Here is a 17,841-nt window from a genome sequence, read left to right as displayed (position 1 = left end):
TATTAAGATTAACACGTCTGCATCTGAATATACATCTGAATATTAAGATGTTGTATTAAGATCTAAATGTTGAATAATTAAAACTATTTTTTCTCTGCGTCTGAATGTGTAAAACTTATCTTTATTTAAAAATTAATGAGTATAAATTCAAATCAAATAGTACTAATTAATGTAATACTATACTAATAAAATATTTTTTTAAAATTATATGGTGTTTGGTGGTGATGATGGCTAACAGCGGTGGTTGTGGGTGCGGACTGGGTGGTAGCTAGTGGTGGTGTTGGTTTTAGTTGACAGTGCTGATTATGGATAGTAGTTGGTGGATGACAATAATAGTTAACGGGTGATTGATGGGGGGGGGGGGGTGGTGACGGTCGTGGTGACCGATAACAGTGATGGGTGATATATAATGATAGTTGATGCGGTGATTGGTGATTATTGTGATAATACTAGTTGATGGTGACGGTTGCAAATGATAGCTAGGGGTAGTAACAACTAATATTTGTGCGTGACAACAGTAGTGTTGTGGCTGAGGAAGGTAGTAATGGCTGGTGGATAGTGGGTGGTGGCAGCGTATAATCATGTGGGACAACGATAATAGTGGTGATGGTGATTAGTGGTGAAAGTTTAGGAGTAATAGTGAAAAATCATTTTTACATAAATTCTCGAATGTAAAACATCTTAATAGTATTAAGATTCTGGTATAGATCTTATTCATCGAGTCTATTCAGACCTATAAAATTGAAAAAACAAATAGACTTAAATAGTTAAGATTCAGAATTTAAATACAAACACACTTAATGAATGAGATCTGAATAATTAAGATTCATACCTCGATTAAGTACAAACAAATGAGGCCTGAAGGTACACACTTTTGATAAAACATAACTAAAGATGCTCATGTAGACACATAAATAGTTTATTTTAGACCTGCCCAACATACAAGAGATTATTATTGTCGTGTAATTTGATAGTTGCTACTTAGATAATCGCGTTTCATAACTAGTCCCATAGCCTGTTTGGCCAAGCTTCTAAAGAAAGGGGCAGCCCAACGTACAAAGTATTCCTCATTCATGGGGAAGGGTCGCACCTTAAAGGGTGAAATATAAATAACTTATCCTAATTCAAGCATTAGTAGTTGTTTGTACGACTCGAACTCGTGACCTAGGTCTGCTCTAAGGTTCCCTGAACCTTCTAAAATCAGCTTATTTTGAAAAGTGATTTTCAAAAAAGTACTTTTGGTAAAAAGCAGTTTGTCGTTGACTAATTAATTTGAAAGCACCTGTCACGACCCATTTTTCATAATAGGTCATGATGGCGCCTAACACCATGGTCAGGCCAGCCGAATGCGGAAGTGTGATTAAGTTCTCATTTTACTTTAGTCAAAGACAGTGATACTAGAATTTTTAAATTTAAAGATAAAACTAGTAAAGATCATAAAGTGCTAAAATAGCGATACAACCCCCAAAATGAATGCCTACTACAGTGTGTGCCAGGACCTGGTGTCACAAGCTACGGGCGACCCATAGAATATACACAAAAAGAATGAAACACTATCCTACTATCTGAATCAGGATAGACAGAAATCAAAAATACAAGAAAGGACTCCTTCGGCTGCGGATCGGCATGAGAGAGAAGGCAGCTCACCGTAGAAGTCCCTAAGCGTGCTCACTGATGCGCACCAGGATGATGTCCAGATCCACCTGCCTCAAATCCTGTACAATTAAGTACAGAAGTGTAGCATGAGTACATAAACCACATGTACTCAGTAAGTATCCCGTCTAATCTCGAAGAAGTAGAGACGAGAGGTCGACTTGATACTTACTAAGGTCGAGATATAATAAAGTGAGATATACAGCATGAAGGATCTCCAATAACACACGCTTGATAGAAGAGTCATATTCATGTTCTTGTCCTAATTAAATTACCAGTTTTCCCTTTTTCATATCAAATGAGTGATCATGTCATAACTAAATGTAAGCATATAAATCATGCACAAACATGCCGAGGTCGACGGCCCGCTCCAATAGAAAATAAATTGTGCACTGCCAAGGGTCGAGCGGCACGAACCATAGATGCATCTATTATCACCGAGGCGATCAGCCCGATCCATAATCATCAAGAAAATATCAAGAAAAGCACATAAGGCTCAATTACATACAAGGGAATTCCTACCAAGGCTCAACAAACTCATACGTTCACCTTTCATTTCCTCAAGTCTCTAGCAAATCAAAATGATCATATTGGCAATTTAAAATAAGAGATATTCCCCAATTAGACATGACGTGGGTCCTAAACTACCGGAACAATTATCATATAGTAGCTACGCGCAGACTCTCTTCACCTAGTACGTACGTAGCCCCCGCACTTAGCAACAATTACTCATTTAAAATTCTATGGGGACAATTCCCTCTTACAAGGTTAGAAAGGAGACTCACCTCGCTCCAAAGTGCACTCCCTATGTCCAAGAACGAGCCCAAGTCCTTAATTCGAAGCCGGACAATCCCAAACTAATCAAACGAAGTAAGAACTAGTAAATAAAGGCTTACAAGGTTGAATTCTAGCTATTTAAGCAATTTCCTCACCATTAACACAAGTTTCCTAAATTCCGACCCGGGCCCACGTGCCCGGATTTCGAGATTTTTGAAGGAAGTTGTTCTCTATCACCTAAGGATCATAAATATATGATTTCTAGTTCACTACATGGCAAATTATGTGATAAAACCTTAGTTTTCATTAAACCCTAGGTCTAGCTCAAATCCCTTGATTTTACCTAATTTTTTTGTGTTAAATTTACCTAATGTTTATGTATTGAACTAAAAATGAGTGGGGATTACTTACCTTGCAATGTTATGTTGAAACCTCCTCTTTGGAATCACCAAAATCGCCTAAGTGTTGAGAGTAATGTGGAAGAAATGAGTTTGGGTTCGTATTAATGAACCCTTCTGCCCCCAGTGATTTCCGCTTCTGCGGAAGGTATCCCGCTTCTGCGGGATCCGCTTCTGCAGACATGAGCCGCTTTTGCGGAAATGGGCAAGGGGGCCTGGGCCTCTTCTGCGGTCATAACCTCGCTTCTGCGAGGCCGCTTAAGCGAAAAGCCCACCGCTTCTGCGGTTCTGGGCCTGGGCGGATGGACCGCTTCTGCGGTCAGGTGTCGGCTCCTGCGGTTTCCCCTGGGCCTGGCCCCTTCCGCTTCTGCGATAAAACGACCGCTTCTGCGGTCTCTCTTCTGCGGTCCAAGAGCCGCAGAAGCGGTTATGACAGAAGCAGCAGATAAGGTTTTTCCTAAGTTTTCAACTTCACTCGAACCTCGACCATTTGACGCTCGGGGCTCCCGAGCCCCGCCCGAACATACCGACAAGTCTGAAATCACGAGGCGGACCTGCTCGAGCCCTCGAAACGCTTAAAACAACGCTAAATCAGGGAATCAACCCCAAAACCAAATGATTCAAATCATTGAACCTTCAAGTTCTAAATTTCCTCCTAACGGGTCAAAATGCCCTTAAACCACTCGGATTGACACCAAATTTTACAGGTAAGTCTTAACTGATATTTCGGACTTGTACCAAGTTTCGGAATCGAAATTCGAACCTGATACCTAGGAAAACAATAATTTCTTAGTTTATTTAAATCTTAGAAACTTAAACTTAACAATTTCATATAAAAATTCATTACTCGGGCTAGGGACCTTGGAATTCGATTCCGAGCATACGCCCAGGTCCCATATTTCCCCACGGACCCTCAAAAATTGTCAAATCATGATTCCGGGTCCGTTTCCCCAAAATGTTGACCGAAGTCAAACTTGACATTTTTAAAGAGACTTAAAGAAGCAACTAGGCTTATTCTTGCTCAAAACTCTTCTAACTTCCGAACCACCCGTCCCCGCAAGTCATAAATTAGCTAAAGAAAGTGCGGAAAGTATTATTTAAGGGAACGGGGTTCGAAAATGCAAAACGACCAGTCGGGTCGTTACATCACCTTTGAGCCAGGGGCGGACCTACGCTTGGGGGTGGGGGGCACGGGCACCCGTTGGCCTCGGTAAAAATATTGTATATATATTCTATATATATAAGTTAATACAGGAAGGACCTCTATAAATATATTATGGGGCACCCTCAGTCACAAAGACCGGATAGAAGAGTTGGTTTGTGGGAGTAGTTGGCTTCTTTAAGACTCAGGTTCGAATCTTAGGTCCAACAATCAAAATAATTTTTTTGATTGGGTCTCATTTGGTCAGGCCTTTAATTTAACGCATACTAGTACCCTTTTTGCACACGCCTACTAGTACCCTTTTCTCTCTCTTTGACATAAGGTTCTTCTAAACCCAAAATAAATTTCAACGCCTACTCCCTTTTCTCTCTCTTTGACATCAGTTCTTTCTTCTAAACCCAATTCCCAAACCAAAGCAAATTTCATCCTTCACCTGTTCACCATCACGACATCACACGTTTCTTTCTTCAGGGATTAAGGCATGAAGCAGCTGCCGAATCTTTTTCTGGGTAAGATTTTAAAAATTATACTTGGAATTCTCCATCTTGTTTTCACTTTTCTAATGGTAAATTTCAGTTTCTAAGTTAGGGTTTAAAAAAATCCCTTTTAAAATACGATTGAGAAGGGGCTTAACTAGAAGGTTTTGCTTGCCTCTTATTTGTGTCTTGTTCTCACTTTTGGCTATTCTATTTTGATTGAATCTCTGAATTTTCAGTAATTTTTCTTGATTTTATTGAGGCTAGTAAAGCCTTTGATTTAGGCCCCAAAAATTTTAAGGCCCCAAAAGGCGTACTTCTTTTAGTTTGTGAATTTATTGTTTGTTCGACTCTCAAAAAATTAGAAACGGTGAGCTCTTTGATATAACTGCTTAAAATGCTATCTCTTTCAAAGTTGACATAGATTTTTGTAATCTTATACTACTTCACTTGTTAAATGTTAAGTTATTCGATTGAACTCATTAACCTTTGTCACTGAGCACTGGACACTTTTTGAGTTGCTGATTAATAGTTAACAAAACCCCTTTATTGGTACAAACGGTAACCAATGTTCACTTATTAGTTTGCTCTTTCTTTTTACTCCTCAGAAAGTTTGGTTGATTAATCATATTAAAAATATTATTTTGCTTGGCATTGTTGCTTTGTAGGAAGTTCTCTTGATGTGAATTGAGATGGACAAATTTTTGACGAGGTTTAATTCTCCTCAACCAAGTTCTAGTTTTAGAGATAATTCCTCCCATCTTGTCGAAGAGTTTGATGTGAAATCACTTAATACCGACCCCGGAGAGAGAATACCCATTGATAGATATAGCCCTAGAACACGGGATGAAGTGAGAAGACACTACATCCAAAGAGGGCCCTGCCAACCAGATCACAAATTTCCTAAAACTTTATTTGGGAAGAAAATGCGCCAATTTAGTTCGGGTTGGTTAAAAGGTTCGCATTCTAGATGGTTAGAGTATAGTGTGAAGAAAGATGCCGCATTTTATTTATGTTGTTATTTATTCAAAAATGATTACGTTAATGGAAGCACGGGTGACTCTTTCACAAAAATCGGCTTTAAGGGTTGGAATAAAGCAACCGAAAGATTTGATCTACATGTTGCTGAAGTAAGTAATCTCCACCATAAGTGCTTCAACAATATGTTAGCCTTGTCAAATCAATCTCAATCAATTCAAGCTGCTTTTGAAAAGCAATCCGATCAACAAAAAACTGAGCATCGAATTCGTTTAAATGCCTCAATTGATATTGCAAGGTTTCTCTTGGACTTTGGATTGCCTTTTCGTGGTCACGATGAAAGTGAATCTTCAAAAAATAAAGGCCTTTTTCTAGGGCTTTTGGAATGGCTTGGAAATAGGCTTCCAGATGTAGATAGAGTTATATTAAAACATGCTCCAAAAAATGATATGATGACTTCGCCAAAAATTCAAAAGGATATTGTGAGTGCTTGTGCACAAGAGACCGTGAAAGCTATAATTGATGACTTGGATGGAGATTATTTTGGGATATTAGTTGATGAGTCCAAGGATATTTCACACCATGAACAAATGGCCCTTGCTTTGCGGTATGTTGACAAAAAAGGCCAAGTGAACGAGCCATTTATTAGTCTTGTTCGTGTTAGTGATACATCTGCAAAGTCGTTAAAAGAAGCAGTACTTTCTTTGCTAATGAAACACTCATTAAGTCCATCCAAAATACGTGGACAAGGCTATGATGGGGCTAGTAATATGCAGGAAAGATGAATGGCCTTAAAGCTTTAATTTTGCAAGAAACTCCATGGGCATATTCTATTCATTGTTTTGCACATCAATTACAATTGACGCTTGTAGCTGTTGCTAAAAAACACAAGGAGGTTGAGACTTTCTTTGCTATTGTTACTAACGTGTTGAATATAATTGGAGCTTCTTTTAAGCGTAGAGATCAACTTCGGGATCATCAAGCAGAATTGTTGGAGCAATTGTTAGAGAGTGGTGAAGTTCAAAGTGGGAAAGGATTAAATCAAGAGCGGGGGCTTCAAAGGCCAGGTGACACTCGTTGGGGATCACATTGTAAAACATTGGATAACTTTGTTATTTTATTTTCTTCTATTGTTCATGTGCTTGGGGTGATTGAATGTGAAGGTGATGTTAATGATAGGTTGCAAGCAGAAGTTTTTTCTAGTAAAATTAAAGCATTTGAATTTGTTTTCTTGCTTCACTTAATGTTGAAAGTATTGATAATGTCAAACGAGTTGAGCAAAGCATTACAGAAGAAAGATCAAGATATTGTCAATGCCATGGTATTTCTTGATATCACAAAGGAAAGATTGCAAGGAATGAGAGATAAAGGATGGGAACCATTGATGGATGAAGTATATTTATTTTGTGCAAAACATGATATTTTGGTGCCCAAGATGGAAGAATTCTATATTCCTGGAGAGTCGAAGCGTAGGCCTTCTAGTGTTACTTATTCACATCACTTACGTGTTGAGCTTTTTTACGCCGTGATTGATTTGCAACTTCTGGAGCTTAATAGTCGTTTTGATGTTGTGAGTAGTAACTTGCTTCTTGGTATGGCTAGCTTGAATCCGACTAACTCATTTGCTAATTTTGATAAGGAAAGAATAATGACGTTGGCCAAGCATTATCCCGATGAGTTTGGTGAATTGAAGCTTCGAGATCTTAGTCGCCAACTTGACACTTTCATATGGCATATGCAATATGGTGACCCTAGGTTCTCTGATTTGAAAGGAATTGGTGATTTGGCGAAAGCATTGGTTGAAACAAATCTTGTGGAGACTTATTCACTTGTTTATTTGCTTGTGAAGTTGACTTTAATTTTACCTGTCGCAACTGCAACGGTGGAAAGAGCATTCTCATCTATGAGTACATCAAAGATGAATTGTGTAGTAGTATTGGTGATGCATTTCTAAATGATTGTTTAGTTTGTTACTTTGAGAAGGAAGTGTTTGTAAATATAAGCAATGATGCTATTATTGACCGTTTTCAAAATATGAAAACGCGTCGAGTTCAACTATGAGTGGACAATATACTTTTGTTATATTAGTATCAAGTTAATGGTATTTGATAATGTTGTTGTTTTTATTTTGATGATAAATCATCATAGTCATTTCAAAGAGTTACACCCGAACTTTATTGTTGGTGATTGGCATACTAAAAATAATGGTGCCCCCGTAACGCTTAATTCCTGGGTCCGCCTCTGCTTTGAGCAGCAATAAGTGTTTAACTAATCTTTTAAAAAGTGCTTTAACGTGCATTTTGAGCCTGTTTGGCCAAGTTTCTAGGAGGCCAAAAGTACTTTTTTTTTTATCACGAAAAGCACTTTTTTTAAAAATAGAAATTTGATGTGTTTGGCCAAGATGGAAAAATGCTTTTGAGCATTTCTCTGCTTTTGAAAAGAAGCTACAAAGTTTAGCTTCTTCCAAAAAGTAGAAGCAGAAGCAGAAAATTAAATGTTTTAAGAAAAAAGTATCCTTGCTATAAATTTATAGTACTATTTTTCAAATTATCCTCAACAATTTTATTTTTTTCCTTTTCCTTTTTGTTTCTACCATCACTTTCTTTTTATTTATTTTATTTCTATTGTATTTTTATTTTTCTTCTCCTTTCTTCTTTAAAATAGTTTCTCAACTATACATAGTTCTCTTTTTCTATATAGAATTAACGAAGTAGATTTTTAATTTTTTATTGAATAATTATATTTTGATATATTTAAATTACCATGTAAAAAATAAGTAATACCAAATGCCTACTATTATTGCTTTGGATGAAAATTATATTGATTAAATTCTTTAATATATATTTTTTACTTTATATTTTATTTTCTAATTAAATAAGAAAAAATATTTTTATAATAAATATTTAAATTCATTTCTCTCTTTTAAATAATATACTATTTGTAATTGAATATGTATTTTTTTTCTCGTAATCTGACACTTAAAAGTACTTTTTGAAAAGATTATCCAAACACAATATGCTTATTAAAGTAGTTCTCAAATGAACTAGCCAAACACAACTGTAATTTTTCAAAAGTACTTTTTTAAAAAGCATTTTTGAGCAAAAGCACTTATCGAAATAAGTAATTTTTGGCAGCTTGGCCAAATGGTTTCTTTATCTCAAAAATCTTTCTTTTTTTAAAAAGAAACTATTTTTTCCGTTTTTCAAAAACTGCTTCTACTTCTAGTTAAAAGAATGTTTTCCCGTCTAAAACTTAGCCAAACATTTAATTTTATAAAAAAAAATATTTTTGGCCATTAAAATAAAGCTTTACCAAACAGGCTATCAAACTCCTTTGTCAGCCTGCTTTAGAAAATTAATTCAATTTGCAAGTTTGCGCTAAAATAATGAATGCGATGCTTAAATTTGCTACAAGTGCCTCACTAGTAACTCTTACAAAATTCAATTTATTAATCTGATACAAAAGCAAATATTTTCGAAATTTAACACCCCAACCCCTCCATTATCGAAGGAAAACAAAAAAAGTTAAAAGAAATATTTGTAAGAGCCCGTTTGGCTTAGCTGATTTAGAGTAACTGATAAGCATTAGGTACTGAAAAGCACTTTTAAGTGTTGAAGTTGATTTAAGAAATAAGCAGTTACGTGTTTGGATAAAAATGCTGAAATTAATAATAAGCAGCTGAAGAACTAGGTATACGAAGAGTTTTGTTTTAAAAAGAAGTATTTTAGGGAAAGAACAGTAAATATATTGGTCAAACCTAAAGTGCTTATAAGCTAAAATTTGATAAGTTGGGGGAGACCAACTTATGACTTTTGGCTTATTTTTGGCTTATAAACACTTAACTTATAAGCACTTTTAATTTTACCAAACGCATAGATAAGCCAAAAAATACTTATAAGCCAGTTTGACCAGCTTATAAGCTTAGCCAAACACCCTCAAAGTGCAAACCAAGAAGAAAAAAAAAAAGCGAAGAAATGTCCCAAGATAAATACAGTTGGGTATATAGGGAGAGGTAGGTGCCAAAAACAAAAATGACGTAGTAAATGCTGAGGTGTAAAATAGAAGGCTGAGTTGTTCAAAAGAAGAAGCTCATAGCATTTACGGCCTCCCTTATATTGGGTACCCACCTTATCAAAGTGGGCCTCCATCACAGCACCCCTTCCTTAACTCGCTTCTCCGCCTCATAGTCTTTGCGTGTCCTCTGCCCAAAACTTCTCTCTCTCTCTCTCCTCCTCTGTTTTTGCTCCATATCCAAGCAAACACCATATCTCTCTCTTTGTTACAGTCTCTTTTCTATTATTGACAAAAACAGTCAAAGCTTGAAAAATACAAGAAAACAAGTTGCTACAGCTATTTAATTACTAGTAATAGTAATTGGTGATGTCTTTCGTTGGTGTTTTTGTTTCTGATCAATGGCTTCAAAGTCAATTCACTCAAGTCGAACTTCGCAGCCTTAAATCCAAAGTAAGACTCGACTCTTTCATCTCCTTGATGTGTTGTTTTCCGATTGTCCATGTTGATTAATCTGTTGTTAAGAGTTAATGATTTTTACTGTTTTATTTGTTTTTTTGGTCTCGTTAGTTCATTTCAGTTAAGAATCAGAATGGAAAAGTTACAATTGGAGACTTGCCGCCTTTGATGGCGAAATTAAAGGCTTTCAATGAGATGTTTAATGCGGAAGAGATCCGGAATATCTTGGCTGAATCAGGTTCCGACGTCAATGATGAGATTGATTTCGAAAGCTTCCTTAAAGTGAGTATCTAATTAAGTTAATTATATTTATTTCCATTAGTGACATTTGGTTTGTTTACTCTTTTGCCATTGATGGAATGGAAATGAACAAATATTTACTGAGTTTCAGGTCAGGTAATTACACGGAAATTACTTGATAGGCATTATCTGGTAATCTAGTAAAAATGGTACTAACCAACTATCACAAGTTAAATTCACTAATACTGTAAAAAAAAAAAAAAAACTATATAATCAGTGTATATAACTTAAATCCATAGCAAGTTTAAATTGTATAGACTGAATTATTTACACAATCAGGTCACTTATTAGGTAATTATATTTAAATTACTTGATAATCTAGTGTTTTTTGGTAATTAAACTTGCTATCACACGTTAAAATTCACTGCTAGAGCAAAATAATTACTACACTGATCAGTGTATATAACTTAAATATATAGGTAAATCAGTTATCGGGGGTTCTAGGTTCTAGCTGATTACCTAGTAAGTGGAATTTACAGTACTTTGACCTCATTATTCTGGATTTTTGGTTTAGTGACATTTTGTATCATTGCTTGTTATGAACAGACATACTTGAATCTGCAAGCTCGAGCTGCCTCTAAATTAGGCAGTTCTAAAAATTCGTCTTCCTTCCTGAAGGCCTCCACAACTACACTTCTTCACACGATCAGTGAATCAGAGAAAGCATCATATGTAGCTCATATAAACAGCTATCTAAGAGACGATCCATTCTTAAAGCAATTTCTTCCAGTCGATCCAGCTTCGAATGCTTTGTTTGATCTGGCAAAGGATGGAGTTCTTTTATGGTATTTAAACTTAACCTGCTTTGTGATACTCCGAAGTATGTGCAAATTTATGACAAGAGTTTCTGTGGGCTCATTATAGTTTTCTTTCTGTGGTTCATTAGTAAGCTGATCAATGTTGCTGTACCTGGCACAATAGACGAGCGAGCTATTAACATGAAACGAGTAATCAACCCGTGGGAGAGAAATGAGAATCACACCCTTTGCCTCAATTCTGCAAAGGCTATTGGATGCACTGTTGTTAATATTGGCACTCAAGACCTGGTTGAAGGACGAGTGAGTTGAATCTTGCCCTCTTCATTTGCATTACCTCAATATACCTCTGAGTTGTGTGTTCAATTATTTTTCTACATCTTTGCAGCCTCATCTAGTACTTGGGCTGATTTCTCAAATTATCAAGGTTAGTTCCTGATTTCTGTTCCTTTGTGTTCTCTGCCTAGCCTTTGGGGAAAAGGGGCATGATAGTTATGGCAGATTATGTTTGGTTTAATAGCATTGCTCTTCATATCTTTGGGTTGATTTTACTAACTCTTTCTCTGTCTCTCTCTCTCTCTTCTCACCCGGTTCTTGACAATTGTGGCATCTTAGATCCAACTATTGGCAGATCTCAACCTCCGGAAGACCCCTCAGCTCGTCGAACTGGTGGAGGACAGCAATGTAATTTAATCCCTCTTGTCCAACGTGACTGTACTTTTATTTCTATCCATTCGCATGTTTACGAACTATACAAACAAATATCCCATTATTCTTAACTTGTTCAGGATGTTGAGGAGCTCATGGGGTTAGCACCAGAAAAGCTCTTACTAAAATGGATGAATTTTCATCTAAAGAAAGCTGGTTACAAGAAAACAGTAGCAAATTTTTCTTCTGACCTGAAGGTATGCATGTACCATCCTTTTCCCCCCTCTCCTCCCAATATCAACAAGTAAAGAAGTTTTCTGTAAATGTATTCTTGTTTCTACAGAGTAAGATGATACTTCAATTAATTCCATATCACTAGGTGCATGCCAAATTGTAATACTCCATCCTTTGAATTTTGACTGACCTAATTTCCCATTTATGTGTTCTCAGATTACCTGAACCCTGTAAGTAGTGGATTTTTCCTTTTCTAAAATTAGAAATAACATAAAGGTTTAGTACTCATTTCATCTGATTGGTTTGATCAACTTTTAATTCTTCAAATGACAGTTCTGCATCTGAAAAAATTCGAAGTGATTCCGATATGCCTTTGATGTCGGATCTTTGCAACAAATTACCCTATCTCCACACTTACTTCTAATATTAGTTCAAATATATGTAGTAAGCTATGATACGGTTACCATTTAAACTCCTTTTCTCAATTTCCTAGCTTGTCAAATGGATTATCTAATTTGGGAGGAAGAAATATATGTGGAATATATAACTTCGACTTATCAGAAGAAATGTGGAACTTATTTAAATGATGATCATATTTGCTGCTCTATCTTTAATATTGGAGAGGACAGATCCCAAAAGTTCATTTGAGGTCTGGTAGGAAGCATGTCATTGCAGTCAAGACTTCGATTTTGTGTTTATTATGAAAATCCTAGTTGGATTCTGAAATTTTGTATTAAGTTTCTTATAAAGTTAATTGTAGAAATAAAGATGCAAATGCACATTCCAGTGTAGTTCATGGTACAATATAGCAAAACAGTGTAGTGCAATATCTAAGCTACACCTTGACTAGTCTTGACCCGTTTTAATTCAAAGATCTACATTCATAGCTGCATATGGCCTCTTGGCAATTACATATTTACGCTTTCTCTGCAGGACGGGGAGGCCTATGCTTACCTTCTTAATGTACTTGCACCAGAGCATTGCAGCCCAGCGACTTTGGATGTCAAGGATCCCACTGAGAGAGCTAACTTAGTTCTTGAGCATGCAGAGAAAATGGATTGCAAAAGATATCTAGATCCGAAGGACATCGTTGAAGGCTCTTCCAACTTAAATCTTGCTTTTGTTGCACAGATATTCCATCAGAGGTAGGAAGCTAACTTGGCTACATTCTTTTTATCTTTTATGGCTTTTGTTGTTGTGCTCAGCTTGATATAAAGCACATAGTTGACGGCTCAGCCAATTAGGTCTTGCCTTTTCTTATACAGATATTCCACCAGAGGTAGGAACTTAACATGGCTACACTTTTTGTCTTTTGTGGCTCCTTCTGTAGTTGCGCTCACCGCGATACTTGGGGACACAAATCATAGAACCCGAAGAGGATTTAGATCACATTAATCGCAAGGAACAATTTTAACTGCTATATGAGCTGATCATGTATTTTCTGTGCATGTATGGCTTCATTTTCCTCTCCTTTTTGTTGCTTAAATATCTATTTGGAAGTTATTCCTATTTGATGCTCCGTTTAGCTTGATTAGCTAGAAGCATGTACCTACAAAAGTTGCCATCTGCATTTAACCTTTGAATGATGTTTTGAAGCCTCTTGTTGCTATTCTATATTTGAATGAGGCTAATCTTTGCGTTTAGTTGCTTTGAATGTAGTGTTTGGATTTTGTCTTTTAGTTGCTAGATGAGAGGGTAGCTAGTTGTTTTTAATTGAAGAGGAAGGCCCTTTATGAGCAATGCTGTTCTTTTTCAGGAGTGGATTGTCTACTGACAGCAAGAAGGTCTCCTTTGCAGAGATGATGACAGACGACGAGCTAATTTCCAGGGAAGAGAGATGCTTCCGACTATGGATTAATAGTCTCGGGATAAACTCTTACGTCAATAATTTGTTTGAAGATGTCAGAAATGGGTAAGTGATAGGTCTGCATAAACATGGCTCACCCCAGACACCAAAAAAGGACGTGCTAGTAAAAAAGTAGTAATTGGAATTTGTAGGTAGAAAATAGCTCTGCTTCAGCTGCTATTATCTTTGACGCATCAACTTTTCCATCCATTTTCGCAGATGGGTACTTTTGGAAGTATTGGACAAGGTTTCTCCAGGATCTGTTAATTGGAAGCACGCAACAAAACCTCCAATTAAAATGCCATTTCGGAAAGTAGAAAACTGCAACCAAGTTGTCAGGATTGGGAAGCAGTTGAAACTTTCCCTTGTAAATGTGGGTGGAAATGACTTTGTCCAAGGGAATAAGAAGCTTATACTTGGTAATGTTGCAAAACAAAACTTATATGTTTCATAGTGAGGCTTATTTCTCTTCATGGCTCTCTGGGAACCTAAATTGCTTTATAATCTACTTGAGCTTCCAAGATTCTGTCTCATCTGTACTTGTATTATCATATTTATTTGTGCGGAGCTGGAAAGCTGGAATACATTATTTGGTTATCTTCCTGTTATCATTCTTGACTGCATCCGACACCAAAAGTTTCCCGTCCCTACCCTAGTTACTATGTTGTCTGAAGAATGCATTGGTTCCTTTTCAAGGTAGTTGATAAAACTCTATGGACCTGGAAAAACCAATCCTTTCGTGAAATGGCTTTTGCATGATTGCGTAGATTTCTTGCTGATGTGAGGTTGTGGTTGAGGATATTATCTAATAACTCCTGTCAAAAGATAGAAAAGATTATATCTAATAACTCCTGTCAAAAGATAGAAAAGATTAATTTGCTTGCATTATTACTTTATTGTTATCATAAAGTATAGCATCAAGTAACGTTTAGTTCATCATCCTACCGTAATTGATTTTTCTCTATACAGTCTGTATAATGATTTAATTTTAATATGCTGGCAAACTAAGGATGTTAGATTTCAACTATTTGTTACATATAGTCTTTGGTCATATATAGTTGGAAGTGATCAGTTATTATTATGGTGCTAAAAGTGCAGAAATCTTCTAAGACCCTGTAAATGAGTAGTCTGTATAACTGGACTGTCAAAGAAAAAGCATTTTAATCTTAATGGATGAAGAAGTTTAGTTGTATTACTCTTAAAGCTTTTAAATAGTGGTTGCAAATACTGAATCATCATAATTCTTGGTTTAGCAGTCTACATATTATGTGAGCTCCGCTGTGCGAACTTTCTCATCTTGTGTGTGTGTTTCAATGTGATTATGTTGCTCATGCAACTAAATATCTTAGTTTTGGTTCTATGAATTATCTGCTATTACGACATGTACAAGCCTTGTAACTACTGCCTCTTAGCACATGACTTATGTTTCCACTTATACATCCTTTTCCAGCTTTCCTGTGGCAGTTGATGAGGTTTAATATGCTTCAGCTTTTGAAGAACTTGAGATCGCGTTTCCGAGGGAAGGAGATTACTGATGCTGATATTCTAGTTTGGGCAAACAAAAAAGTGAAAAGCACTGGAAGAACATCTAAAATGGAGAGTTTTAAGGTGTAGTATCACCAGTTCCTGTTCAATTGGTGTAATTTCAACCTTGACTATCTGATTCTGACTTACAATTCGTTGATTTTGTTTAGGATAAGAATCTTTCAAGTGGATTATTCTTTCTCGAGCTTCTCAGTGCTGTGGAGCCAAGGGTTGTTAATTGGAATCTTGTTACCAAGGGTGAAAGTGGTATGGAATGGATTCTTGCAATATTTACCTTTCTTTTTCTCTTCTTGGCTTTTGGGAAATGGGCATGGAGCGAGGTCGTCTTTCAATACATTCTTTGTGTAGTTATCTGCCACAGGCTTCACTTCCACTTCCGTGTTAGGAATATGGACTTGCGTTTGCAATAATGAATTCGACTTTCTAGCACGAGCAACTAGCTTCATACACTTAGTGTTAAATAAGGATTGAAGAATTGACTTTCTAGCGGAGCAACTAGCTCCACATGCTTCCTTAGTGTTAAATAAGGATTGGAATTTGGCTTTCTAGCTGAACAACTACCTTCCTTGGCTTTTAATGCTTGTGGTCTTCTTTCTAACAACACCGGAAAGAATACAGCAATTTTCAAAAGGAGTTGTAGCACAAGAGGGTCTCACACATCTTTGGCTCTTTATTCGATCTACTTCTTTTAGAAATTTAATCTGTACTTCTCATCTACTGGGTGCTGTGCTCTGAACTGAACTTTCTATTGTTGCTTCCTAACAGATGAGGCAAAGAAATTGAATGCTACTTATATCATCAGCGTTGCACGGAAACTTGGGTGCTCTATCTTTCTGTTGCCTGAGGATATCATGGAGGTGAGAATGCTATAATGTTGCTTGTTATGTACTTTCTATCATTGCGAATTGCAGCTAGTCATTTGTGTCCATGGGAATCAATTAAAGTAGGCAAACTTCTCTCTTGGGCTGGGGGTGGGGGTGGGGGTGGAGTGGGTTATAAGGGTCTTAACAAAGACCAGACAAATGCAGTACAATCTTTGCAGGGTTGAAAAAATAAAACCATTCCGGGAATTCAAAACATGTTTATAACAGAACAACTCAATTCTATGTCCTTTTAACAATACAGTGAGAAGTATGCACACTATAGCTTTTCCTATGATCTTTCCTGGACAAAGATGTCATCATGAGATCTGATTGTAACACTATCCTTCTTGGGGTCACGTGGTGGACAGGTTAACCAAAAGATGATCCTTACTCTCACTGCCAGCATAATGTACTGGAGCCTTCAGCAGACAGCAGAAGAGGCGGAGTCGGCATCTCCTGCGAGTACTATAACTGATGCATCACCAGTACGATCTACAAATGGTTCAATGTCCCCCTTGATTGCTGCTTCGCCTGATGCATCCCCTGCACCGTCAATTAGTGGAGCATCCTCTCCTGTGGTGGATGCATCTCCAGCACCATCTGTCTATGGAGATGAAGAAAGCCAACTAATCGCTGAAGTGTCAAAGTTGGCAGATGATGATGCGTCGTCTGATGTGTTAGCATCCCCGGAGCAGGCTGAAAATGCAGAGATACCATCAGATGTGCACAGGGATGCTGAAAATGCAGAGATACCAACAGATGTGCACAGGGATGCTGAAAGTGCAGAGATACCAACAGATGTGCACAGGGATGCTGAAAGTGCAGAGATACCAACAGATGTGCACAGGGATGCTGAAAGTGCAGAGATACCAACAGACGTTTGCACGGATGCTGAAAATGTGGAAATACCATCAGATATGCCCTCATCCCCGCAACTTGAGGATACAGAACAACAGAGTGGCCTCTCACATGAAGTTGAAAATGAGGGTACAAAACCAGATAATGAACATTAGTTGGAAGTTGTCTGTTTTACAAGCTCAAGGGACAGAGAATAAGCAAGGGGAGAAAGCAAGACCAACGAAAATAAACAAAGAGAATGTGTTTTTAGATGAATGATAGTAAAGTGCGAAATGTGATTAGATACGAATATAGATTTAAGTACACAATGTTATCAATTCAGGAAGATAGTACACACCTTTGGAGAACAACTGTACTTTTTCCAATTTTGTTTCCTGCTAGTTTTATATAGATATTTCTTTTTGAATGTAAGTAGCGTTTGGTCCATTTGATGTATGGCTTAGATTGTGAAAATTTTCCCAATGATTCATGCTCATGAATACGCAGACGATGTATACTGCTAGTATCCTGAAGTTTGGATAGACTGTTTTTTGAGGTAGCAGGATTTGGGGGTAGAAGGGTTATTCGTGTTTTATATAATCATTGTGCATTTTTTGATGTAAACGCACATTAAAAGTGTATTTTTTGAATGTTGAGGACGTTTTCAATTTTGAGGTTTGGTCAGTTCGCAAGAGTTATGGCCCAGCTTTGGTGCAAGTGTCGTGCTAGATTTATATTACTTGCAGTTGTTTTATTTTCTGGGACACTTTCACTGTTGTTATTTTAAAACATCGCACCCGGCCGTGATTACTAGTTATTGTTATTGCTTGTCATCTAGTTTTTGGTTTTTATAATATTATTTCTATGATTTCTGTTGATGGTACTAATATATTGTTTCT

General features: G+C 36.9%; 3 protein-coding genes across 3 annotated transcripts; all 3 read left to right on the top strand.

Annotated features, from left to right (window-relative positions):
• The first annotated feature begins 5,392 nt into the window (after positions 1 to 5,392).
• On the top strand, positions 5,393 to 6,229 carry LOC109208186 (zinc finger MYM-type protein 1-like). Its single transcript, XM_019371243.1, has one exon. The coding sequence runs from the start codon at positions 5,393 to 5,395 to the stop codon at positions 6,227 to 6,229; it is 837 nt and encodes a 278-aa protein (XP_019226788.1).
• LOC109208185 lies at positions 6,226 to 7,398 on the top strand. The gene has a single exon (XM_019371242.1). It carries the CDS (start codon positions 6,226 to 6,228, stop codon positions 7,396 to 7,398), a length of 1,173 nt encoding a protein of 390 aa, XP_019226787.1.
• Positions 7,399 to 9,583: 2,185 nt separating this feature from the next.
• On the top strand, positions 9,584 to 17,620 carry LOC109208197 (fimbrin-1-like). The gene is made up of 14 exons (XM_019371259.1): positions 9,584 to 9,908; positions 10,026 to 10,196; positions 10,761 to 10,999; positions 11,101 to 11,272; positions 11,358 to 11,396; positions 11,585 to 11,653; positions 11,758 to 11,874; positions 12,785 to 12,996; positions 13,608 to 13,763; positions 13,917 to 14,116; positions 15,148 to 15,305; positions 15,392 to 15,488; positions 16,008 to 16,099; positions 16,474 to 17,620. Exons 1-14 carry the CDS (start codon positions 9,825 to 9,827, stop codon positions 17,116 to 17,118), a joined length of 2,451 nt encoding a protein of 816 aa, XP_019226804.1. The 5' UTR covers positions 9,584 to 9,824; the 3' UTR covers positions 17,119 to 17,620.
• Positions 17,621 to 17,841: the final 221 nt, after the last annotated feature.

The sequence above is a fragment of the Nicotiana attenuata genome, unplaced genomic scaffold, assembly GCF_001879085.1.
Source record: "Nicotiana attenuata strain UT unplaced genomic scaffold, NIATTr2, whole genome shotgun sequence".
NCBI classification, from domain to species: domain Eukaryota; kingdom Viridiplantae; phylum Streptophyta; class Magnoliopsida; order Solanales; family Solanaceae; genus Nicotiana; species Nicotiana attenuata.
The sequence above is the reverse complement of the archived record's forward strand: the minus strand, read 5'-3'. Positions and strand labels throughout refer to the sequence as shown.

Excerpts from the sequence above, each read along its gene's own strand:
- LOC109208186 (XM_019371243.1), top strand. The coding sequence starts at position 5,393 with ATGCGCCAATTTAGTTCGGGTTGGTTAAAAGGTTCGCATTCTAGATGG.
- LOC109208185 (XM_019371242.1), top strand. The coding sequence starts at position 6,226 with ATGAATGGCCTTAAAGCTTTAATTTTGCAAGAAACTCCATGGGCATAT.
- LOC109208197 (XM_019371259.1), top strand. The coding sequence starts at position 9,825 with ATGTCTTTCGTTGGTGTTTTTGTTTCTGATCAATGGCTTCAAAGTCAA. Across the intron at positions 9,909-10,025 it reads TTCGCAGCCTTAAATCCAAA|TTCATTTCAGTTAAGAATCA; the intron begins GTAAGACTCGAC and ends TGGTCTCGTTAG. Across the intron at positions 11,654-11,757 it reads AACTGGTGGAGGACAGCAAT|GATGTTGAGGAGCTCATGGG; the intron begins GTAATTTAATCC and ends TAACTTGTTCAG.